Genomic DNA, 25,232 nt, shown 5'->3' on the forward strand with positions numbered 1-25,232 from the left:
TCAGAGAGACTCCCGCATGCGCCTGACCGGGATCCACCTGGCATGCCCCCCAGGGGGAGATGCTCTGCCCATCTGGGGCATTGCTCTGTTGCAACCAGAGCCATTCTAGCGCCTGAGGCAGAGGCCATATAGCCATCCTCAGTGCTCGGGCCAACTTTGCTCCAATGGAGCCTCGGCTGCGGGAGGGGAAGAGAGAGACAGAGAGGAAGGAGAGGGGGAGGGGTGGAGAAGCAGATGGGCACTTCTTCTGTGTGCCCTGGCTGGGAATCAAACCTGGGACTCCTGCACGCCAAGCCGACACTCTACCACTGAGCCAACTGGCCAGGGCAGTTACTAGATTCTTGACCCCTCATCTGGCAGGCTGGAATTCAGAAGGAATGCTGCACTCAGACTATTGCACCCATGCATGCCTTAGACATCCTCTCCCAAACACTTCAGTTTACATTTCAATGGAGATAAGAGATGGCCTTAAAAAGAAATCCAAACCAACTCACTCTGATTTCTCATATGAGTCTCCAAGAACTGCCTCCCTGGTGATACTGTACGGACAGCTGAGCAACTCATATCCATGGCCACCAGGTATCCCTTTGTCTGTGCAGAGCTGACCTTCTCTACTGCTTCAAACCAGTTTTATTCCTGGGAACCAGGGCTGGCTTCACAGGTGTGCGGCCTGTGCAGTCACCCCAGGCCCATGCTCAGAAGGGCCCCTACTTTGGTTTCAGCGCCTGCTGCCACCATTTTGAAATTCTTCATAATTTATGAAAAAGTGGCTTTAAAAGTTATGTCGCTGGTCCTGTCTGGAATATACTGAATGTCTGATTCTAAAAACATACATAATTTTATAAGTTTAAATTGAAAAATTAATAACATATTTGCAATTCTGAAATAAATTATTATAAACAATTTAACTATCTTGTAGTATAAGAACAGCCTTCTGTAATCTCTTGAATTAGGATCAGAAGTAAAATGAAAATCTGTAAAGAGATGAAGGACAGAAGTCTGTTAGCAACTGAATTTAGAGACCAGAAGGACCACTGCAGAGAGCGTGGCAGTGTCAGAAACATATTCTTCAGCTTCTACCACTCTTTCCGCCTCCTTAAGGACTTTGCCCAACCTGAGCCCAGTCACTGGCAGGTAGAAAGGCCAGGCTCAGTGTCCTCAGGCCTCAGGAAGATCAAAACCCTGGGAAACCCACAGAGCCCTTCTCTCAGCGCCGGTTCCTTTCCTCCTTGGCTTGGAAAGCAGTGGTCTGGCATAGAGCCCAGTCGGCCTTAATTCAGATGAATGTTGTTTCATAATTATTTTTAAATCCATAATTCTGATTTTTAACTAAGATATACTAGCATCTGGACCACATTCAGGAATATAGAATAACCTCAATTAGTCTTAAAAAGCTTTATGTTTTTTCCTCCTTCAAGTAGAGATCCTTCTGGGATTTTCTTTAATGAATAGATGAGAATAATGCATAATTAGCATATCAATTGTTTAACACGGTCAGGAGAATAGCTTTCTTAAGCTCTTTAAGAAATGAATGTGTATAAAAACTCTCTGAGCTGTGTTTATGATTTTAATGTGTTCAATAAAATTCTTTTTCATGGATTCTACAAAGGTCAGTGTTTACCCAGCCTATGTCCGTATTTTCAAAAATGATGAATTTGAGAATTCCTAAATGAAGAGGCTTTTCTACATAATAAATGAAGACACTCAGTGGGAACATGTCACAATCCCGCTTCATGATCCATTCTAGTGTCTGCTTTTGCCTTTTATAGTTCAGAATAGCTCTGTTAAACTGGGGCCTACTTTTAATTGTTCTGTTTTTGGTCTCAAAAGTGAAAAAACAATGCACATCAAGTTATAAAAGAAATCAAAGATGCTTTTGATCCCTTGGCCAACCTGTCTTCTGATTTTACCACCACTCTGGTCCTTCTCTGCAGCAAAGAGCAAGCCAGGCCTGGCCCTTGTGCCTGGTCCTTACCCAGAACTTAGGTTTCAGCGACCGGCAGTGACAGGAGTCACCCTTGACAATTTGTTCTTTTCCACCTTCTGCTTATATTCACTCTATTCCCAAGTCCTTTCACCACCTAAGACCACTGAAATCCATCCACCTCCCTCAGCTCTGCCAGCCGTATCCTAGTCTGAGCCATGAAAGCCCTTTACTCAGACGTCCTGCCGCCATCTTGGTTCCTGAACCATCCTCCAACCCCAGCATTGACAGTCCCCTTAGAACATAAACCCGATTAAAACCCTTCCATGCCTCCTCATTGCTCTTAAAAAACCAAAACCATGCAAATGTGTTCAAGGTCTCATGGGTCCAACCCTGCTTGGTCTGACACCTTTCCCTCCCCACTGTGGACCACCCACACGGCTTTCTCTGGCTTCCTGGAGACTCTCTGGTTCCTGCACTACAGGGCCTTTGCATTAGCTTTCCTCCTTCAGGGGACCTCTTCCCCACAAAATCTCCCCTCGTTATTGCTCAGATTTTGACATAAAATGTGTATTATTTCTTTATGCAATCTCTCTCTGATCCCGAGCCCAGATCTAGTGCTCACCTATACTTATTCAAAGTATTCCTTGAACGTTCACAAATTTATAATCCCACATTTACTTGCGTGGTAGTTTGATGAACATCGGTATCCCCTTCTAGACTGTGAGCTTCAAGTGGCTGTGCTGTCCATGTAGCTGAGCTCCAGCCCGGCCTCCCACGTGGGAGGTGAGAGGGGCTCCACCCTGCACCCGTGCCCACTCACCGCGCTCATGAGCGAGTCCAGGACGCTGACAGCAAATGCTGTCCCACATGCAAATGGCTGCGTGAGGTACAGTTCTGTGTCTGGGTCATCGTCATCATCTTGGTCCAAAAACTGAACATTAGTATCATTCACTAGAAAAAAGTATAAAATAGGAATTAGCTCAAAAGACCATACACAGGCAGCTAAGCCAGAAAAAGAACAGGTTAGTGGTTTAGAAACACTGAAGTCACTGAAAGGGAGAGAAAAGCATGGGAGAAGCCATAGATGGAGCTGGGGTAGGGTCCGTGGGCCTCAATGGACTGCTCCTGTGTGACTGTTCAAGTTTCCCAGCCGAGAGCAAGGACTTCAAGCAGGCTTGCCCCATGGCAGCTGCCGGAGGACTAGGAGACAATGCTGGTCACATTCTTTAGGATAGTTTTAGAATCATGACCGAAAAACACCCTGAAGTGCTTTTTGGTAGCCAAGTCCTTTGAGAGATGGACATATTTCAGGAATGAGTAGCCACAATTAGCCATGCTGGGATAAGGTTAGCCATAAGGAAAAGAAAGCAACTTATTCAGAGTGAAGAGCAATTAAGTGGGGAGCATAGCAGAGGCAGAGAGCAAGGAATGCACCCACAGGCACAACCCACACCCTACCCAGAATGGGCCAGGGTAGTGGCTGGTGTCTCCAGCCTGAATCTTGTCCCACACCCAACAGGCCCCGCTTCATACAGAGGAGAGCCCACATGGGATGGATCCCGGGCTGTTGCTAGCTGTTTGCTGACAAAGGCTTGCTCTGCATCCGAGGTGCAGGGGGCTGCCCACGTTCTCCCTTTCCTCTTCTAGATAGCTCAGTCTTTCCCATACTTCAGTGTAAGCAGATGCAATATTTGATACTTTTACTTCCATCTGAGGATTCCTCAAGGAACCCTCCCATACGTACCTGCAGACTGATTGGCTGTGTCACTGAGATGTCTTTAACTTATTAAAAATTAAATGATAAATTAATCTCCATTCCCATCTTGGCTTCAGAAGAGATCAGTTTTGCAGAGCAAGTAATGGGGAGGGGGGAGTGTACGGTGGGGGAAGAAATGAGTGCTCATGATTTCTGGAATAATTATCATGCTTTTAGGAGAAGAATGGATGAGGTTTCCTTTTTCTAATTCATTTTTAAGTACATCAGCAGCTGATTCTCTTCCCAGAGTTATTGTTTTCATTTTTTTCTAAAAGTAATTATTTTTATTTTTCTAACTTTTGTATGTTTATTGTATGGGGCAGAATAAATGGCAATGGGATAAAAAGCTGGGCCTGGAATTGTTTTTAAATGAACTTTCCCTAGATAAAGAGTCTAATGGGGAGAAGTCCCCGCTCTGCTCCTCCCCAGTTCATCCTATCTGGAGCCCGCTGTGTGGGCAGCGCTCCAGTCAAGGCCTAGGCTCAGGGGTGAAAGTGCAAAATGCAGGATCTGACAGCTGGGCTTGGGGTCCAGGGTCTGCACGAGCTCCCTCAGGCAAAGCATCTCCTCCTGGGACATATTAGCTTCTCTCTGTAAGGTCGTTTCTCTCTTATGAGGTTGTCAGGATGCTCCGAGGACATTGTGCTTGGTGTGCCTGGCCCAGCACCTTCGTACACGTCAGCTTCTCTCGGGATGGTCTTTCTGACAGCAAACATTCTGCCCTCCACCACGTTACTGAAATCCTTGGCTTCCTTCCACCCCTCTCAGAGCTCACAAGGCTTTCCTCAGGGACCCTGCAGGTTCAACTCGTAACTTTCTCCCATCCCTCCTTTTACCCCAAAGCATGCTGTCCGCCACAGTTGGTCTTCCTGCTTTGTGAATCAGAACATGTGAACTGGGACAACATGCAGAGGATGTGCTTTTAATTATTTGTAATAGCCAAGGAGGGCGTGTGAACTGACACTCCAAAATGAGAGGCATCTGCTTGCTACCTCTTTTCAAGATGATGAGGGAGGGTTGGGACTAGAGTCAGAGGGGAAGTAGGAAGAGATGACTCTAGATTTTCAGCGAGCTTTGGAACCAAGTCACTGGGAAAGAACTCTAGGGGACAAGCCGGGGTTCCGTGCAAATCCTGTGTACTGGTCTGGGTTACCCAGTCTCAGAGGGAGAGGAGCCACTGTTTCCCTAACACTATTGCACAGGAAAGTCATTATGTGGGTGCTTAGAGGGGACTAAAACAATCATCCTAATAAGTATGAGGTCAAAGACAACTGGAAAATAGTCAGGTTGACCAGCTTTAAATTTTTTCCATCCCGTGGGTCTTTTACGGGTCTTCGGCTCATATACATCAATTAGGGTTCTCCAGATGGACGGAGACTGGAATATACTACACAGTTTTAAAAAACTTGTTTGACTTTGGCATCCTCTGTGGTTTTCAAAGGGCTTTTTACTGTCTGGGCATAGTGCAGCACACATCTTAGAACACGCAGTAAGTAAACAGTAAATGTCTGTGGGGAGGTGGGGAGGTGAAGTGATCAGAGGATGATGGTATGATTGCCAAAACTGGTCTGACCACTAGGAAAACCAGGTTTGAGGCAGAAAGGAAGGGTGACGGGAAAACGTGGGAACATGGGCGGGCCTCTGAGCTAACGGAATGCCTCTAGCGAGGGGCCACGGCTGTAGGAGAGTCAGTGGTGCCCATCGATTGCCTACATTGTTGCCTCAGGTTTGGGCACCAAGCCTTTTTTTTTCTCTTCAACCAATCACAAATCATATTATCCTCGCTAGTTGGCAGCACACGAATTCCAAATAGGAAAAAAAATTCCTGACAGTGACAATTTTTGAAGTGCTTCTGAAGGTTTCTAAGGAGACGTTTGAATGGATTTTCCAACCAGAGGTCCGGGATGCACGAGCTCCTTGGGTCTCCTATGGCACTAAAGCTCTGAGGAGAACAGTCCCCAAAACCCAAGCCTTCAGCTAACCTCACTAAACATGAAAAAGACATCTATCTCTTCTACCGCTCGGAACAAAAAATAGTGCAATACTCCTTGGGCTGAGTAAATTTGTCCTGATAAATAGCTACGTCGACAATAATGCAGTGCTGAGTGGTGGACAATTTATTCCTCAGTGTGTAGACACCTCACAAGTAAGAGTTCTGTGTTAAAAGCTGCTCTTTTATTTTGAAATATATTTGGGGGCTAAGGAAATGGCATGTTAGTTTCATTTGTGAGTCATCTGAAGGCAGGTGCTTCCCATCCCTCGGCCCACCCCTCTGCTGAGCAGCACTTTGGCTGTCTCTATTTAGAAGATCAATCCGCAGTTCTGAGAACCACTGCTGATGGGTGCCTTGCGTGGAGTTATAAACCAAGTTACAGGGAGCTGTGGAAGGGCTTGACGAATGCAGTCATGGCCAAGCCCTTCTTCCCGACGAGTCCTCTCGGAATCTCCCGGAGAAGGCTGTGGCCAGTGGGGTGGGGGTCAAAGTGCAGCACTGGGCCTCAGTGCCTGCTAACCTCATCCTTGGCGCCCTTCCTGCATCTGGCTTTGGAAAGAAAAAGTCCCCTAGGAGTGGGTTGCTTTTATGGCTTCAGAACCAGTGCTTCTGAGAAAGGGCCGAGGATGGAAAAAAAAAAGGCAAATAAAGTCAGAATAAAGGAAAATAAACAGCTGGAGGGAAGGCACCATCTTAGGTTTCTTATCTTAAAAATTTTATATTTCTCCTTTGACTTCCTCTGAGAGCTGTGAAGACATGTCAGTCAAACTGACAGTGAGTTGGAAGAGGCATATAAGGGAGAAGGTGGGAGAGCAGGGGGACACATGGAAAAGAAAAAAAAAAGGCTTGGGCCAGAGAAAATGAATTAGAGCAAAGATGCTTTGAAAACAACTGCCAGGTCAGATGGGTGTGATCAAAGGTTTACTGATGCTGTGGGGGGGGAAAATCATTAAGAAAGGCCAGAACAAGACAGTCGATTCCAACCAGAGCCACAAATAAAACACATTCAAAGCAGTGCCATGGGGTAGCCTTTCTGTTACAGCCGGTGAAATAAAAAGAAGCTGAGGATGGTCGGGAACACCAACAACAGAACAAAAGGAGCTACAACAGAGCTTCTTACCCAGTTCAGTTATCATTAGAATGTGCGTCCCACTGTTTTTTTCCTGATTGACTGATACCAAAGGCAACTTGCCAGGTTTAGCTAATTGGATACAGCATTTAAGGGTTGGGGAAAGGGAGTGGAGGAAAGTACAGAAAAAGAGAAGAGTGAGGGAATAACAGAGGAAACGTTCTAAAGTAAAGGGACCCAGTTCCTGGACCATTTGTCTCAGTGGTTAAAAATTTATAAGTGGAAGCAGGGAGTGTCATGGCCAGGTTAAAAGTTGGATTTTACTAGCCAACAGTTATGGCCTTCAAAATCCCATCATTTTTGGGGCCCAAGTGCCATTCACTGAAAATAGCCTTTGTCTGAGAAGCTCTCTTAGGATGGCTTTAATGTAGAGCTATGGTACATTAGCCCAATGCTGCTCCTCAGTTCTCAAAATGGGGATGGCTTAGAGCTGAAGCTTTGCACCTCAGTGGGCGGTTCTGCCTGTAGGAGCTGTCAGAGTGCTTCCAATGAAAATCACCGAGAATCCGTGGACCACGCCTTTCCTCCCTTCTGCCCCCTTCCCTAATTTATTCCCCAATCTCTAACCTGTCATTTCACACTCCTTTGAAAACAATGACCAGCATGAAAGAAACTGTCTATTCATCTCAGAGGAAAGATAGAACAGTTTCCCCTTTGGTAATCCAGTATTTCTACACCTACCTTTTTTCAATCTCCTGCAGAACAAACCCCACTGGAGTCTACCATGCTGAAAGAGCCTAAAAAACAAGCCAACTTCCTCTTATCCGACACAGTTGGAAAAGAGAACCAAAACTCTACCCAAGGCTGTCATTGACCCCTACCTAATTCAGTGATGATGGGGATGTTGACCCCAGTCGTGATGGAGGGCTGGCGTAACATCCCGTGCACTGGGCTGTTATCTGGAGAGGATCTGTCCATTCCTGGGGGTGTGAACCCTAGTGGGAAGTAAAAAGAGAAGGGAGGAAAATCAGAGATGTGGAAAATTTAGAAATAATGAGGTTCAGGGTATATACACAATCAAAACAAATGTAATTTATGCATTATTTATAGGGCAACAATTAACACTCCCAGCATAAACTTGACAAGTTGTATTTTAGAAGAACAAAGTTGGAGACTATTATAAATAATTCTAACCCACTTTGATAGTTCCTTAAAGACCAGTCTCTGTGCCAATTATTGACCTTACTCACAGATTTTTATTCCCCTCTTCATCCAGGTACACATAAGAATTGTACCTGTCTCCTGAAGTTAGATGTAGCCATGCAACATAGGAAATGTTCAAGCCAATGGAAAGTGAACAGCACCATGCATACCATCACTTCTGGTACAAGTATTGCCCTTCAGCCTGTCCTCTCAGACCACTACAACTATGGGCACACTGGTTACTATGGAGAAGAATGCTGGGTAGCGGCCCTGGACAACAGCCCAGACCCACAAAACATCTGAGTGAGTGAAAAGGCAATCCTTGTTGCTTTAAGACACTGAGTTTGGGGTTTTGTTGTTGTTGATGTTAGCACAACATAACCTAATCTATCTTGTTATCGTAAACCAATTAATTGCTTATTCTCTTGCCAGTGAGGCTTACCTGGTTTTTGTTTTTGTTTTTGTTTTTTGTTTGTTTGTTTTTTGACACAGTGCTGGCCAAGGGAAAGTGGGAGATAATCTGCTTGGGGAATTTTAGGAAGTGTTTCCTTGCTCTTAAAAAGAATCACATAGGGAAAGAGATTCTCTTTTAGCCTAATGGACATTGCTTTTATGCCTGTAGTGCCTGGAACTGTGGCAGCCACCTCATAACTAGGAAGAGCACCAGCTGAGGACAACGTCAGCTTAATGATACTGGCTGAACTGAATGGCAGAAAGACTGAATGACAGGAACAGTCCTTGAGTTCCTGAATTAATCAGCCCTAGAACTGAAACCAATAGACCTCAGAATTTCTTCCTATGTGAGATTTTATATATACATATAAATAAGATTACATGTATATAATAAGATTTTATATAATTTTATGTATGTGTTTTGTATATACAAAATTTCTTATGGAAACTCCCCCCTGCCCCTGCTCAAGGCACATATAAGAAAGCAATCAATGAACAACTAAGGTACCACAATGAAGAACTGATGCTTCTCATCTCTCTCCCTTCCTGTCTGTCTGTCCCTGTTTGTCCCTCTCTCTGTCTGTCTCTGTCACACACACACAAAAATCCATCCTAAGGTAGGATCGTTTTATATACATACATACACTATGTATAATATTTACATATTTTTCTTTTGTTTAAGTCAAAATTAGTTTTTTTTTATATACTTGAAGCTAAAATCATCCAGATGGATGCATACGCCACCTGCTTGTAGTCAATTATAGACTCTTGAACTTCCTAGTGTGCCTAACACAGATCTCATAGTAGATGTGGGCAGAGTAATCTGGAAACAGCCTACTTAGTTTATGACTTTTGCAGTCCGGCTCCTTTGGGTCTCAGATCCAACTCCCAAGTACATATTAGAAGGAACTTGACCCAGTCATAACTTCAAATTTCACAAGGTGAGGGATCATCCCAGCTAGGCTGAAAGGCTGCCTCTTTAAGGATGTGCATAGAGACATATAAGCATGAGACATTTGTTTCCTCATACATTCACAGAGTGAAATTAATTAACCCAGTGAAGCACATGGCCAGTGGTGGCACAGCCGTGTGCTGGCTGCAAGGCCCTGTGTGCTCCCTACCCCGGGAGACAGGCAGATGCAGACACATCCACTTTGGTTTCTTGTCTTTGACCCTGGTGGACTGCTCTGTGGGTTTATCAATGAGTTATGGACTTACAGATGCCAAGTCATTTGTGAAGTTTCCAAGGAGAGTATCCCAAGTAGATTGTGTGACCAGTTTCCTTACTTACTCTCCATGAATGTGACAGGACTGGGTTGAATGTGGCCTTACGGAGTGTGTGATGCTTTCTCGGGAAGGAAATGACGGGTGCTCACTAATTGCCTGTCGTTTTGAACGTGCATAATGCATGAAATGCTAGAAAGATATAAAAGGGCTGGCCCATTTTCTGCTCTTCTGTGTATAAATTTCATACTACTGAGTGCCATACTTCAGAAAGAAAAAAAAAAGAGTTTTATTTACTGTTCAGTCCCTGATTGCACTTAATTTTATCCTTTATATTGACACACTGTGCAGAGGAAAAGTAATTTCTGATGACAGTGTCGTATCCATCTTTCTAAACCTCGGAATGCATGCTTTTTCGGCCAGCCACATAACCAGGAACATGCATTTTAAATGCTAGCTGTTTTCTTCCCCTCAAATAGCAAAGGGAGAAACTAAACTGTTTTCATCAGAAGTTTCATTCAAAAGCATGAAAAAGTGCAAGTGACAGCTGTGCAGATTCAGTGGATGTGACGTTTTTGAATTTCTTCAACTTGACAAGTAAACACCTTAAATCGGTAATGCTATATGCATAATACATGGCCTGTATTTTGACATCCATCATCAAATGCTGACTTGAGAAAATACGGGTTCGTATGTCAAGGAACAGCACCCATAAAACAGGAAGAAATGCAGGTTGCACAGTATTAGGAAAACTGTATTTCATTACAGAACCTGCAACATGCCGAAGTGTCCTTTTATTTTATCTTATTTAAAAATTCCATTTTCAGCTGTGAAAAGACTCAGTTCCTTTGCATGAAACCTCCATTTAGAAATGACAGGCCTGCTGCACAGGCCTCTCTCATTGCTTTCATATTCCATTTTCCCCTCAGTCACCAGGCCGCCTGCCGTTAGCATCTGCAAACTGACAAACTGTGGGGGGTGTCCAAAGACATCTTTCCATTAGTAGAGGTCCTTCTCTCTCCTATGCATGACCCCAACAACAGGGTGCTTTTGTTGGCAAGAAAACTTTAGCAATTATAATGTCTCTTTCTCTCTTGATACTTTTCCAGTCACACATTTTTTAAAAGCAAAAAAAGAAAGACTAAAGAGAGACTCTGTCTTTTTCCCCTCACTGTAGAGATGTGTTAAAGACGAATAGAACTTATTAGCATTGTTTCTTCCTTAGAGGTCCTAATATGGAAACATTGTGGTCAGAAAGGGTAAGGCTGACCCAGATTCCTTAAGTGATCTTGGAGAGAACAGAATTCAGGCACCGTCCATCTGAAGGGACAAGGCAATCCTGCCTTGGGTGTCCTTTGACGACATCTGCCCCATTCGCCATAGTCACAGTTGACAAAGTGACAGATGTGAATTGTGTCCGGGTCTCTGACAGTCCTCCTCCCCACGCCATCATTATTTGCCACAGTGCACACGTCTCTGGTTGAACTGTAGCTCTCCCCACAGAAAACAGTACCCAGCTTTTTGTGTGAAAACACAGGCTCACGGAATGCATGACAGAGAACCCAACCTGCCACTAGAGAACAGAGAAGCTGGGAAATGCTCCCTTCATTAGTTAAATTAACACTTGGGAAATAAATTTCAGAAATGACCACTTATTTTGCCAGAATAGGTGAATACCAATGTTGACATCAGAGAGATGAAATGAAAAGTTCTCAATCAGGAAGAGTCTCCAGCTCAGGCATCTGCAGCCAGGCTCTTACAGTGCTGGCCTCCTGATTCTGACTCTTCAAATCTGCTCTCTGTTGGGTGTGGACATGGGAGGCAAGCTTTGGGCTGAAAATGATTTCCAAAGACTATCTGATGTCTTTATATCAAAGCCCCTGCCCCCATTCCAATCCTCAGGGACAGGTGTGATGGGCTTATGTTATCTGTTTTATTCCTTTGGCATCAGGCATCAATAGACCCAACATGGCCCCTTGCCACAAAGGGTCGCTTCATATGCTGTATAAGAACTTTCGGCCAGAGATTGGCTTTTCTATTTCTTTAAACTGCCCAGACTGTCTACAGAACTCCTGACCCATAGAGAAGAGACAGAGTGGAACAGTTCACAGCATGGGCTTCACAGTCAGATGTCTTGGCTTCAAACTCGGGCTCACCCACCAGTTTAGCCACTGAACTATGAGCATAGCACAAACTTTCTCCAAGCTCCCATTCTTTGTCTATAAGCTGGAAGTGTCTCCTACACAGGATAGTTGTGAAGATGACATCAAATACTATATTCAAAATATTTCATACAATACCTAGTATGAAGCAAATACTCAAAAATTTTGACTGTGATATTACTATTTTACTGGGCACATGATAAACATTTGTGAATAAACATAGACTCCAGACTCCATCACTGCTTCTTCTCTTTGGATAAAGAACTGAGGTAGTTGGTAGATTAAAAAAAAAAAAAGAATTTTTACATAAAGAAAATTCATGGACAACTAATGGAAAAGCAGTAAGCATTGTGGATATATTTTGGTACAAATAATCAGACAAATCCAGTGATAAAATTACAGCACAAAATATGGGAGAAAGGAAGATTTCAGGTATGGGAGTAGCTAGGTTTTTCTCTAGGTATGTTGAAAAACTGGTGACCAGACTTCATGTATGAGAGGTTCTTAATTCCTTATAGCAGCTGCAGAGTCTCTCTGGAGTCTTCTGTTCTAGACCTAATCTCCTGCTTCCCTTCACTCTTTTGTTTCCAAGGCTCCTAAAATGGTTCTCACTACCCTCTACAGTCCTTTCCAGCACTGGTGTTCTTGACTATATGCGTGGCTGTTGGATCCAGGTGAATAAAACTAGTAGTGTCTGATGTCAATTTCACGATATGTGTTATCCCAGGGGCGAGAGGCACTCAGCCTCTGCCAGGGAAATTACTGGAAGGTTAAGTGATCTTTAGTTAAATTAGACAAGGGAATTTCAGGATGGCTCTGATTTATAGTATTTAATACAAATAGTTGGTCCTGTCCCTAAGAACGGAAGGAGAAGAGACACTAGAATAACAAGATCACCAAGGATTCATTTGTTTGTGACATGTTGGATACCTGCTTTACCCATACGTACATGCACAGCCTCTCAGAGGCACCACGTGGTTGCAAGCAAAAAAAAAAGAAGAAGGCTGTGGCTCAGACAAGATCTCCTGGAGGTGGTTAGGAAAGGGTTTCAGGGCAATGCAGACATGACCGCGCCAGGAAGGGAGAAAGACTGTCACAGAAAGGCCAGGATGCCCTGCATCTAGACTGATTAAGATCATGGAGAATAAAGTTGGTGGGCTTAAATAGAAGCTCAAGAAAAAAAATTAGCCAACATTTATTGAGTAATTACTATGTACTAAATTCTGCCCATTTAATTACTTTAGTTCTCAAAACCATCCTACGTAGATAATACTATTTTACAGATGAGGAAACAGAAGCGCAAAGAAGGTAAGCTATTTGTTTCAGAGCATACCACTAGCAATTAGCAGATCTCAGATTTAAACCCAGGAGAACTGGCTCCAGGGTCTCCTCTACATTGCCATGCCAATATTCCTCCTTATTATGGCCAAGAGATTTTTCATGGGACCACTTCATTTATTCCTCATAACAACCCTGTGAATGTAGGGACTGAAAACGTTTCCTGTTTTTATATAAGAAAATTAAACTCAGAGCTGTCCAATAACTTCCTCAAGCACACCCAGTCTGTCAGTGGCAGGCGTGGCAGCTGCAGCCAGGCAGTCTGACTTGAGGGCGATGGGCCATGGCACTCCCTGCTCCTTGCCCTCTGTGTCTCGCCCTCCACCCTGGCAGGCAGGTGTGAGGTCCAAGTCAGTCTTACTCTTATATTGTTTTCAGTTGTAGGCAATAGCCAGCAACAATGGGGAGCCATTGTAGTTATGCTTAACTTGCTTTGGTATGGTAGCATGCACTACTCAGTACATATAATAAATGCTTTATTACAGTACTCGTCCAAGGAGAAAACACAAAGTACTTTCTAAATCTTCCCTAGTTAAATCCCCAAGTCTTCCCAGGGAGAGAGGGAGATGGACGTTCTTATCAATCATGTTTACTAGAATGGATGGAGAAGTGAAGGTAAGTGCCTCCCCACCCCCACAGTCTTAACATAAAGGAACTGGTTCAAATAGAGGGCCAAATTATCTTTTATTGTGTGCATATAAATGATGGTTAGAAATCCATATGCCATGTTAAACTGGGGAAATAAATTAAGCCAAGTCATCTAGGTTTGCTGAGACAGGTATTCAATATGAAGTTGTAAAAGGAAAAGATCACCGTTAAAAATGATCTATAAAGACATGTTAAAATCAAGAGAAATATCTCATATTACATCATCGATGAGATGAATTAAATTTCCTGTTAATGGCAGGAAAAAAATCCCAAAGCCAAATGTCAGATGAAGTGAAGATCAATAAAAATATTTTGATAAGTAAATGCAACAATGCTATTTAACAAATGATTGGCAACTGCTAAAACATAAATTATCCAAATTTCCCATTGCTGCTTATGGGAAAATTATGCAGATTAGAATTTGATTAGGCTTATATCATGAGACTCAATTTGGACTTTTAATCTATTAAACTCCAATAAATGAGGCATTTGAACAGCTCCCCTGAGCAAGTACAGTAATAGCTACAGCAGTCATTCTGCAGTATGTATTCCAACAAATTCTTCAAGAGCTGAAGAATATTCCACATACACAAGCACAACCGCTTTCTAACTTGTGGGAGAAAAACCCACGTGCATAGGCTTATTTGTAGAAATAGATTCATGGAAAAAAGTCTGTAAGAGAAATCTGGCCAATTCTCCATTTAACCTTGTAATTTTTTTTTTTTTTCAGTTTTCAGTGGCTTTGCACAAATTGGAGTCCTGGCTCATGAAGGCAGGCAGCTAACCAGTATTAACTCAATAAAAGTGATTATTTACTAAGGAAGCAGCTTCTGACACTCCCCACTGATGACTTTCCACTTAAGAGCCCAAGGTGGAGGGAGACCCTGAGAGGGTGACAGAGGTCAACATTAGGGAGGGAAGAAGTGGAACTCCTTTGCCAATTTCCACTGTGTTATCTGCTTTATTCAAAATAACTCATGCACCTGACCAGATGGTGGCGCAGTGGATAGAGCATTGGACTGGGGTGCGGAGGACCCAGATTTGAGACTCCAAGGTCGCCAGCTTGATTGTGGGCTCATCTGGTTTGAGCAAAGCTCACCAGCTTGGACCCAAGGTCGCTGGCTCGAGCAAGGGGTTACTTGGTCTGCTGAAGGCCCAGGGTCAAGGCACATATGAGAAGTCAATCAATGAACAATTAAGGTGTCGCAATGAAAAAAAAAACTGATGATTGATGCTTCTCATCTTTCTCTGTTCCTGTCTGTCTGTCCCTATCTATCCCTCCCTCTGACTCTCTGTCTCTGTAAAAAATAAAATAAAATAACTCATGTGCCTGGACTGACAACTGTCTTCTATCCAGAGCCTAAAGACAGCTTAGACACGTCTAAGCAACCAAAACCACACCATTGATCTCTCTTGCCACTTTCTCATTCATTCACTCATGTCAGAGATGTAAGAGATTTTGGAAATCCTGGGATCAACTCCTCCATTTTACAGATAAAGAAACTGAGGCTCAGAGCAAAGAAGTTATTGTAGCCAAGGTCAGTTGGTGGCACAGTCGGAATGATGTTTATCAGTTGTTATCTGTTCCCCTTCAACTCCTTCTCCATGTGAGGAACCCATTCTCCAGTGTTTGGTAGTAGTGGGGGTGGTGGGTACAACCCGGCCCCCACCCTGGCCACGGAATGGTAGCATGAAACCAGACAGTCTGACTTCACAGAGTCAGCAAAATGGTCCCTGTCATCCTAGCTACAGGACTCATTTAGAGATGGGCCTGACCCTTAGCTGGGGCCGATCAGCATTCTCCCCGGTACCTTATGTAAAATATGTTCAAGAGACTGTGGATGCAATGCTGGAAGGATGTGGACACCCTGTGCAAATGAGTTTCTTTTTACTTAAGCCTTTTTTGAGTTGAATTTTTATCTCTTGCCACTAAAATGCCCCAAATAGTACAGTAACTGACAAAAATCTCTGTTCTTGGTGAAATGGCTCATGCATGTCTGATTTTCTGTTGAAACAAGTGACTGACTTACTGTATCATCATTCAAGGTTTTTTGCTCACTTCCAGTGACCAGGGACAAGATTGGGGTCAATACCCTATACTTCCATTTCTTCTATTTACAATAAGTGACATTGATATTTTTTTAATAGTTCTTTTTTTCTGTATTTGAGGAGTGCCTTAGACAGCTGGCTCTAACTACTGAGTAAGGAACCTCATCTTTCTTAGAGCTTGTGTTTTGGGTCTGAACTAAACCAAACCAACCAAATTCTCTATAACTATTTGCCCACTGAATTTCATAAGACACAAGTTCAGCACTTAGACAAATCTTACACACATGAAACAAATACATTTGCAAGGGTCTCTTTCCTTATGAGCTTAAAGAGTTTTCTATTTTTATCTGTCTCTGAGAGGGGTCAGTGGAAGAAAGGAAGGAAGGAAAGTAGGAAGAAAAAAGGGAGGTAGAGAGGGTGGGAGGGTGGAGGGACGGAGGGAGGAAGGAAGAAAGAAAGGAATGGGAGAGGGAGGAAATAACAAGTCTAGTCTCAATAAAACTATATAGATTTGGAAAGAAGTCTAATAGTTACCTGGTCTAATATGACATGGTGTCAGAGTGAATTTTCCACAACTTCTCAACTGCTTCTTACCCCTCCTAATTCATCTTACAACATAAAAATAAGACATACTTTGACTATATGAATCAAAGAACTTAAAATTTTATATACCCTTTGGCCTAATCAATTTCACTTCTAAAAATATGTGTACAGTCATAATTTCCTTATATTAAAGATGTGAGTACAATGTTCTTCATTTGTAAGTGAAGAATACTTGTAATTTGTTATTAAGTAACGCTGTTAAATTGAAAACAACATGAATGTTTAGTTTAAGGAAACTGTTAACTATGCAGCCACTAAAAATGCAGAAAAGCATTTAATGGCATGGATCAATGATCAGGAAAAAATATTTGTGGAAAACACAGGTCACACACTAATATGTATGGTGCATTTTTGAGGGAGAAAGTATCTAAATTGACAGAAACAAAACTAATATGTCAACTTTCTTATGTATGAGTGATAAAATTATAAGGCATGTATATTGTCTTATTTTTGCTTATATGCAGTTGCTAAATTTTCTAAAATGAATGTTTTATTTGTGCAATTAGAAAAAAATTACAAAAAATTATAAACTAATAAAAGAAAAAGAACTGGAGCTTTGAAATCTCGTGTTATCTTTATGGGCTTTCAGCAGTTGGTTGATACGTGGGTGGACTCACCTTGCTGAACTATAAGAATCCTCATTTTGAGAACCCGCTTTCTTTAGAAGTTGGGGAAACTGAGGTTCTAAAAGACTTTAGAAGTCATAAGAGAGTTTCCAGAGTTCCTAGTTCTCTGCTATCTGAACTCGCCACCATTTTATAAGGGCTGCCCAATCACAGCACAGGGGCCTGAGTGCTCACATGGTCCTAAAGAGCCCCAGAAACCCATGTGCTCATGCACACGATGAGAGAGGAGCAGTCTGAGCTGGTTTCCAACATAGAAGAGTGGCGCTTGCTGATCCTCACCCCTGCTTCCACCATGCCTTACACATTCTTCCCCTCTCCATCTCCTCTCTTCTCTCTCAACCCCTCCTACCCCTCCTCCACCTCCTCCAGGAAGACCACCTTGACTAACTTCTTTCTCCCATCTAGTTACTTCTTGAAGATGTCTTCCTCTGCACATTTCCCATTCCCTTTATTCATTGTTTTAAACTGTATGAATAACTACTAATTATGTAATTACTACATACCAATTTCAATGTTTTAAAAGCATCTTTAATGTCCTTTTCTTAAAATCTTCATAGCCATTGGATTCTTCATTTCAATGGGCATGGAGTATGTAAGTCTTTTATTATTATTATTATTATTATTATTATTAATTCCTGTCCTGGACCTTCCCTCTTTCATGCCACCACCAGAGGACAAAGGTGGTTTTGCCTCTAGCCCAGGGTCTCCCATGCAGGATCGTTTCCAGTAAACTAGAGGCGTACCATGCCAGGGGAAAGCTAGACATATACACTGCAAGACAGTGATACGAATGGATCCCAATAAAACACACAGAAACCTCCTTCGGGCTGCCAAGACTATAGACCATTTTGTTTCCATTACATCAATTTTCTTCTCCCCCTCTTGTGAACATTAATCAGAGAAATGCAAAGAGCTCATTAAAGTGATAGATTGACTGAAAATGTAACCACCTTTACATTATAAACAGTCCCTTTATGTTCTCGGTGCCATGGGCTTTGTTTTTCAGCATTTGTCATGTAGTTCAAATGTCCTTTTACATCTAAAACACCAAATGCCAAATGGGCCCCAGTTGTTTGGTTTACTATGAACCAATGGCCAGCGTAGCAAAAAATGAGAGCTATGAAATTACAGGCACACTAAAACGCCCATATCTTAAATGCACAGAAAATTAAGTAGTTGCAAAAGATGGATTTGCCAAGTGATCCAAGGCACTGCCATGAAGTTCAGGAAAAGCAGAGTCCCATCCCTGACAGCACTCAGCCAGCTGTCTCTGAAAGGGTCTAGAGACAGAACACCTCACTGAGCCCAGATAGCGGCTGAGGTTCCAAACATTTGATAGTCCTGTAAACTTTTTCTTTTAAGTTTAAAAGGCTTCCATGCACATATGTTTATGCTGGCAGATGACTATATAACCAGGAGTTTGAATTTTGGAGATCAAGCATTCACACACACACACACACACACACGCACACACACACACACACACACACCTTCGTTAAAGAAGAGGTTGATTGGTGCTGGTTTGATTTTGAGCAGTTCTGTTTACACTGTGATCAATATCTATGGACTACAACCTGAAATGTACTATAACGTAACAGTTAAGAATTTAAATGCTAGAGTGAGGCTCCCTGAGTTTGAATGCTGCTTTGTTCAGTTTCTGGAGTTGTGATCTGGGGCAATTGATCAGTTGATTTAAATTCTGTGTCTCATTCTACTTATCTGTAAAATGGGAAAGGAATATGTCATCAAGATTTAAAAAGTAATAAATACTAATACAGGAAAACTGCTTACAACAATGCCTGGCACACAGTAAGCACTTTAAAAGTACTAATTTATTTACAATGATGATGACCACGATGATGATGAAAATGATGATGATGATGATAACAACAGACTGGTAATGCTGACAGAGAAATATACAGAGAATCAAAAGACACGGGCTTTCGCCCTAACTCCCTGTAGGGACTTAGGGGGAATCAGTGTCTTATACAATCTCAGTTTTCTCCTCTGTAAACCTGAGGCAGACGAGGCAATGCCCTAATCCTTCCAGAGCTGGAACATCTATCATCTCAGTTCTGGGATATCATATATAATATTGGGACCATGATAATTCTAGGTTTAATCACTAAATATTCAGGAATTACTGTAGTCGCCCATGGGGTTTTTTTTTTCTTTAAGAAATGGAAGACACAAGCCCTGTCTTCTAGTACCTGGCACACAGTCCGCATCCATAAATACACCGATATCTGTATGCAAGAGACATACACTAAATGCCTGGCACTGTGACACCTGTGCAGCTTGTTTATCACAACTCATGGCGTGACAACACATCCACTCTCAGGAGTAGCCAATAACAAGTGACCCTCCCTCCTGGAGCCCTCATCCAGTCCACTCAGTGACAGACACCCGGGTTCATCTTCTGCTGTGTAATCATAGTCCTGGCAACTGCTCTGGACCTCAGTTTCTTCATCTGTAAAATGGGATGACTCTAAGGTCCATGTCAGCTCCGATCCCACATTTTAATGTCAGCTGGTCCAGAATAAACTAGCAATGGGACTCAAGGGGTCTCTCCAGAGGCTCTAGCATAGAACCTGCCTTTTGATTCAGTTTTATAGCTCTGCCTGCAGAATGAAATTTCAGTGCCCAAACCAATAAGAAGGATGTACTTTCTCCAAAGTTGCTATAGCAGCTGAAAACACCATAAATAACCATTTATTAAACAAACAGTATGGACTAAAGGAAGAGAAACCACCACAATTAGGCCCCTGAGGCCTGCAGGCGTGTACAGAACAGTGGGACTCCCTCATAATCTGGGCAATGCGTTACCAGTCATTCCATTTTCTTGAAGTTATCTTCATAATCAAGATGCTACCCCAGCCACTGTGGGCTATAGAACTATTTTAAATTTTAATTTAAGGAGCAATTAAAGAAAGACAATGGATACGCAGGATAATAAAGTAAGTGATTAGCAGCATGCAAATGACAAAGGCTTAATGATAATATGGTTCTAGTCTCCAAAGGGTGTGGGGAGAGAGCCCTTTCTATATGTGGTTGTTCAGCTAATGTGTCTCAACCCACAATTACAACAGTGCTGACACCATTAACCAGTGAAACAACATCACTTCATGAAATCCGTGTTGCCTCATTAAAATGGAAAGGGTCAGGTAATTTACCAGCGTTGTATGTCTAGTTTTGTTGTTGGTAATTAGCAAACATTACCTAGCATGGACTCCCTCTGGGAGCTGAAGAAACTTTGTAAAATATTCAAGAGGGAACTCTCTATATTTCACTGGAAAATTGAAAAGAGGTGAACTAACATTCTCCCTGTCACTCCCTTGCATTTAGAAAAATATTAGAAGTTGGAGCTCTTTGTCTTAAGGAGAAATGTACAGAAGGCAGTGGGAAGTCACTGTCCAAATCCATACCCCAATTCAGGCTATAAAAACAGGGTCTGTGTCCCTGTTTACAGAAATGGGGTGAGGTGGGGAGGACAGAAAAATTACAAACCATATCTTTATTGTTTTTGCTTAGGTTTTTTTTTTTTTTTGAATGAATCTCCTTGAAGTAGAGGAAAGGAGCTACAAAAAGTTTTCTCTTTGGAATGCTTTATGATTTAAATAAGCACCAGAATTGTTTATTCAAAAAGTTATTTATATTTTATTTTTAAATGTGGAGATTGAGGAAATCCATCTCAGGGCCTGACTTCCTGCCTCCCTGCCTCCTAATGAAAGCCTCCACAGATGCTGGGACCGAGACCCCGCCTGAAATGCCAGCCAGCGCTGGGTGTGTTGTCAGAAAGCAGAATGGTATCTATTCTTTAAATGGAACTTTTGGAACATAAAACACATTCCAATAAATGTGAACAGAAAATTATGAATTCATTAAACTACTTTGGTATCTTGCGCTATATATAATATTTATATTCCGACTACTGTAAAAAATGCTTTAATATCTTTAGGCAACTATAAGGACTTAAATATTTATAAAATGGCTAAAGATAAAGTATGACCCTCTTATTCCTACATACAGATGATGTAAGGCGTGCAATCAAAGACAATAACACTCTCCAACGATTTGTCATCTTAAAGGAGCCGATCAACGCGCCATCCCCCGTGTACCATCACATAAGAGTTGTTGCCGACGCTGGCAACTCCGGAGGACTCCACGCCTTAAAACCTACCCAGAGTGCCATACTTCACAGAAAAACAGGGCTTTCTGAAAATGGAGACAAAACAATAAATTTTCAGGCAAAACAGCTCCAAGAGGGGCTTCAAAATACTGCTGTATTTATGTCTCTGGGACATCTGGGAGTAGGAAGCATTTTGATTTAATATTTCATAACATCGAGGTCATTGCTTCCTTGAATGGTGTATAATTAATGCTCATAAGAAAGAGGGTTTCCTTTAAAAATCCTCAGTATCCTTAAAGCAAATAAATAAATAAGGAAGAGACACACCTGGACTTCCTACAGAAGTATGGAACAGCCTTGTATAATCCCAATAAATAGAAAGCCACTGTGAATTTATAATCACTTGGGGTCTATTAAAAGTAGGTTTATAGATTAAGTGTGAAACTTCAATGCTGACATGCTCATTATTTACTATCTTTGCTTGTCCTTAGATCCAGGGTCTGATTGATTTAAAAAATTTTTCCATTTCCTGCACTCGTTAGGAATTCAGAGAACTTCCTGCATCCACCTGCCTCTTCCCTCCCATGCACACATCCCTGCTTTATTTTCCCTGCTCCTTCTGAACCAAGATGCTATAAAACAGGGAACCACCTGGAAGTTCCTGAGTCAGAGTTCCTTTCTCAGATACCCTGCATTTTCATAATGCCCATTCTATGCCTTCCTTCCGATCTCACCAGCAACCCCCCTTAGGAGGCTGCCAGTTCTGCGGAGACTCAGGCTTAGTGAACCAGCCACTGTGCTGTAAGGATCACCGATGGTTACCTTGGGTTAAGATTAAGCTGGGCCTGTGCTTCTCACTCTGGGCTGCAGGCTGGAATCTCTGATGGCTGCATCCTGTCCCCAGAGTCTGATTTCACTGCCTGGTAGGGATTAAGGCAGGTGGGTGGCAGGTAGGTCTCCTGGCTGAGGACCAAAGTACTTTGAGGAAAAAAGAGGCAAAAGAGGGAAGCCAGGTGCCACCTGCCATGTAGTGGGACCAGCATGAACCCTACTCTGCTGTAGCAGACTAACCACTCTGGATTGGTGTCGCTTCTCCAAAAAGTCAGGGTTCCTGCTACAAGCAGTTGTCACAGAGTCGATGTGAATGAGGTCTTCTGTCCAGGAGTTGTCTGTGGCCTAACTTCTCTGCTCCATAGAGAAGCGCCATTGTGCGATGCCACGCCAACCTGTCCACGGAGGAAAAATCCCTGTGGTCACTGTCACTCTGCCCCAACTCTTCCACAACTCCTCTGTAGGCTTCTGTAAGTGTAGCTGACCTGGATGGCTCCTCTCCTGAGGGTGTCCTGGTTTCCACTGTTATCTATATTCTATGCATATCTACTGACAAGTAGAATCAGCCGAAATTCTGGTTGCTAGGTACAAATGGATAACCCTCGCTTGCTATTTGTCCCTCTGGGGAGAACAAATAAAAGATAATGGCGTAACTGTACAATAATAAAAATAACAGAAATAGTTAACATTGCTTGATCTCTAGCACACCCTAGGTACTAACTGCTTCACCTCCATTCATTCAGGAATGCCATGTGCAGTTATGAAAATTGGGCAGTTTACGATAATCTCATCAAAGTGGGCCTATCCCTATCATGGACATAACAATATATTTGGATATTTAGTATAATATTATTTCCTAGAGGATGGCAGAAAAGTGCGTTGCTCAAACATGATCGGTGTATTATAAAAATTTATCAACAGATGGAAGAAACGTGTCATGAGAAAGGAACGACTTTTTCTGACTCATGTGAAGATATAGTATGGATTACAGGAAGCCCTATATCTCATGTGTTTCCACAGCAGTTTGATTAGCCAGGTGCAGTTAGTATTCTCGGTGAGAAAATAGAGGGACAAAGAAGTTCAGTAGTTGTCCCATGTCTAGTAGGTGGCAGCATCAGTGCCATTCAAAGCCAGGCTGTCAGTTTCAAAGCCCACATGTGCCTGATTAAACTTGACTGGAAAGTGCTAATTCTACAGCTCTTGATGTTTTATCAACCCATTTGTGGCCATGGTCTCTGGATTCACACACAACCCATCACAGCATGTAGGAGGGGGCACTATAACAAGCCCCACTTTAAGAGACAAAGAAATAAAATCATAGAGTGTTTATAGTTTATACAAAGTCAAGTAACATGACTTGACAAAAGTAGGATTTAAAACCTGAGTCCTTGACCCTGCACACCTGTGGTGCCACTCTGACAGTCCTGTTGTGATTCACTATATTCACTACAGTAAGCAGAGTGACACAAGCCAGCCATGGAATTCCTCCTGCCCAGCTGTGAGACCACTATTGGCCAGTCTGCTACTGGGAAGAGTGTCCCTCTCTACATGGTCAGAAATGCTCTTAGGAACTATTCAAAGCCCCCTGGAGCAGGAAGTAGAGATGTTTTCTGCCCTTTCTTCACTACTGTAGGTCTCATTCCTGCAGCATCCTCAGACCCCTGGGCTGGTACTATGCAATAGGAGCTGCAGGAAGCCAGTACAGGGCTGAGGATCAGGAGCTATCAGCAGAGGCTAAAGAAGTGAGATGAGTTTACTGGAGAATGCTTGGGTATATCTGACCACACTCTTACTGACAAGCTCAATATCTTTGATCTTTGTAACGCTTGCCCAGTGCCCAGCTGTCAAGTGATTGGAGAGTGAATGAAGCCTAGAAGGAAACAATGTGGTGTTTAATAAAGATATCAAGCTGCTTTGTCTCATTTGAAGGCAAAGTAAGACAGAGCAGGCTGTAAACCATAGATATCAGGTTTAAATCATTTATTTTGCTCACCCCACAAACCTCTACTAGGCATCCACTAGGTGTGAGGTGCTGTGTTAAGTACTTAAATATATTTCTGACTGTTGCTGAAAGGGAGAGGTCAGTAAGATACAGAACAGGCCATTGTTTTGAGGGTCTATCCAAGTTAACAGTAACTTTACCTATAATCATTTCCTTTGATACCCTGAGAGTCTTAAGTCCCCTCAGTGATATTATTAGTAGATGCATAGCCAAGGGCTCCTCCCTGAATACACTTGTCCTTTTCTGGTCTCACTCAGCCTGGGCCCCTTTCAGCTGCCCCTTTTCTTAGGATAATCATCATTGTTTTCAAATTCAGCTCCCCTTACTCTGGAGCTCCTCCACAAACCATCCCCAGCCCAAAGCCACCTCTGCCTTCTCACAAAGCCTGTGCAGTAAATCATGTGACGTGATAGCTAGTAAAAAATCTTTACTAGAGATATGTGACAAGATGCTCAATAACTACTATACTGATCTGCTAGAATTTAGAGAATAACTTCTTCCAGAACATTTCAATGAAGTATGTAGGATTATGCATATCCTCAATATTCTATAAATCCAGAACTAAAGTAATTTATAAATCAGTTGGCTTATTTGAAGGGCTATTTTTTTTTTTTCTGAAGCTGGAAACAGGGAAGCAGTCAGACAGACTCCCACATGCGCCTGACCAGGATCCACCCGGCACGCCCACCAGGGGGCAATGCTCTGCCCAACTGGGGCGTCGCTCTGTTGCGACCAGAGCCACTCTAGCGCCTGGGGCAGAAGCCAAGGAGCCATCCCCAGCGCCTGGGCCATCTTTTGCTCCAATGGAGCCTCGGTTGCGGGAGGGGAAGAGAGAGACAGAGAAGAAGGAGAGGGGGAGGGGTGGAGAAGCAGATGGGCGCCTCTCCTGTGTGCCCTGGCCAGGAATAGAACCCAGGACTTCCGCACGCCAGGCCAACGTTCTACCACTGAGCCAACCGGCCAGGGCCTGAAGGGCCATTTTTAAGAAAAGAAATAAGGGTTTTAGGAATTCACCTTAGTTTCTGTTTATATAAAAATGGGTAAAGAGAAAAAGATATTGGATAGTTGGCTAGGTTCATTTGCTAGCTTGAGGCATGCATGTTATCTTCATAGCATATGAATTAAAATTTATACCTCAAAAATTACATCCTCTGGCCAGGTGGCTCAGTGGATAAAGTGTTTACTCAGTTGATAAAGCATCTACCCAGTGCACCAAAGG

The 25,232-nt window shown here is 42.8% G+C and overlaps 1 protein-coding gene across 14 annotated transcripts in view; it reads right to left on the reverse strand.

The window, feature by feature from the left end:
* The window catches only part of KCNMA1 (potassium calcium-activated channel subfamily M alpha 1), an 804,436-nt gene that overhangs the window by 40,850 nt on the left and 738,354 nt on the right, over positions 1–25,232 (reverse strand). For 9 of the 14 annotated variants that reach the window (XM_066349728.1, XM_066349710.1, XM_066349729.1 and 6 more), the window contains 2 exons: positions 7,627–7,740; positions 2,748–2,878 (listed from right to left, as the gene is read on the reverse strand). In XM_066349728.1, the coding sequence (XP_066205825.1) occupies positions 2,748–2,878; positions 7,627–7,740 (245 nt within the window). Of the gene's footprint in view, positions 1–2,747; positions 2,879–6,796; positions 6,878–7,626; positions 7,741–25,232 lie in introns of all 14 variants that reach the window. The other 5 variants (XM_066349726.1, XM_066349714.1, XM_066349727.1 and 2 more) reach the window with 1 other exon arrangement.

This window comes from Saccopteryx leptura, chromosome 9, assembly GCF_036850995.1.
Source record: "Saccopteryx leptura isolate mSacLep1 chromosome 9, mSacLep1_pri_phased_curated, whole genome shotgun sequence".
In the NCBI taxonomy this organism is placed as follows: Eukaryota; Metazoa; Chordata; class Mammalia; order Chiroptera; family Emballonuridae; genus Saccopteryx; species Saccopteryx leptura.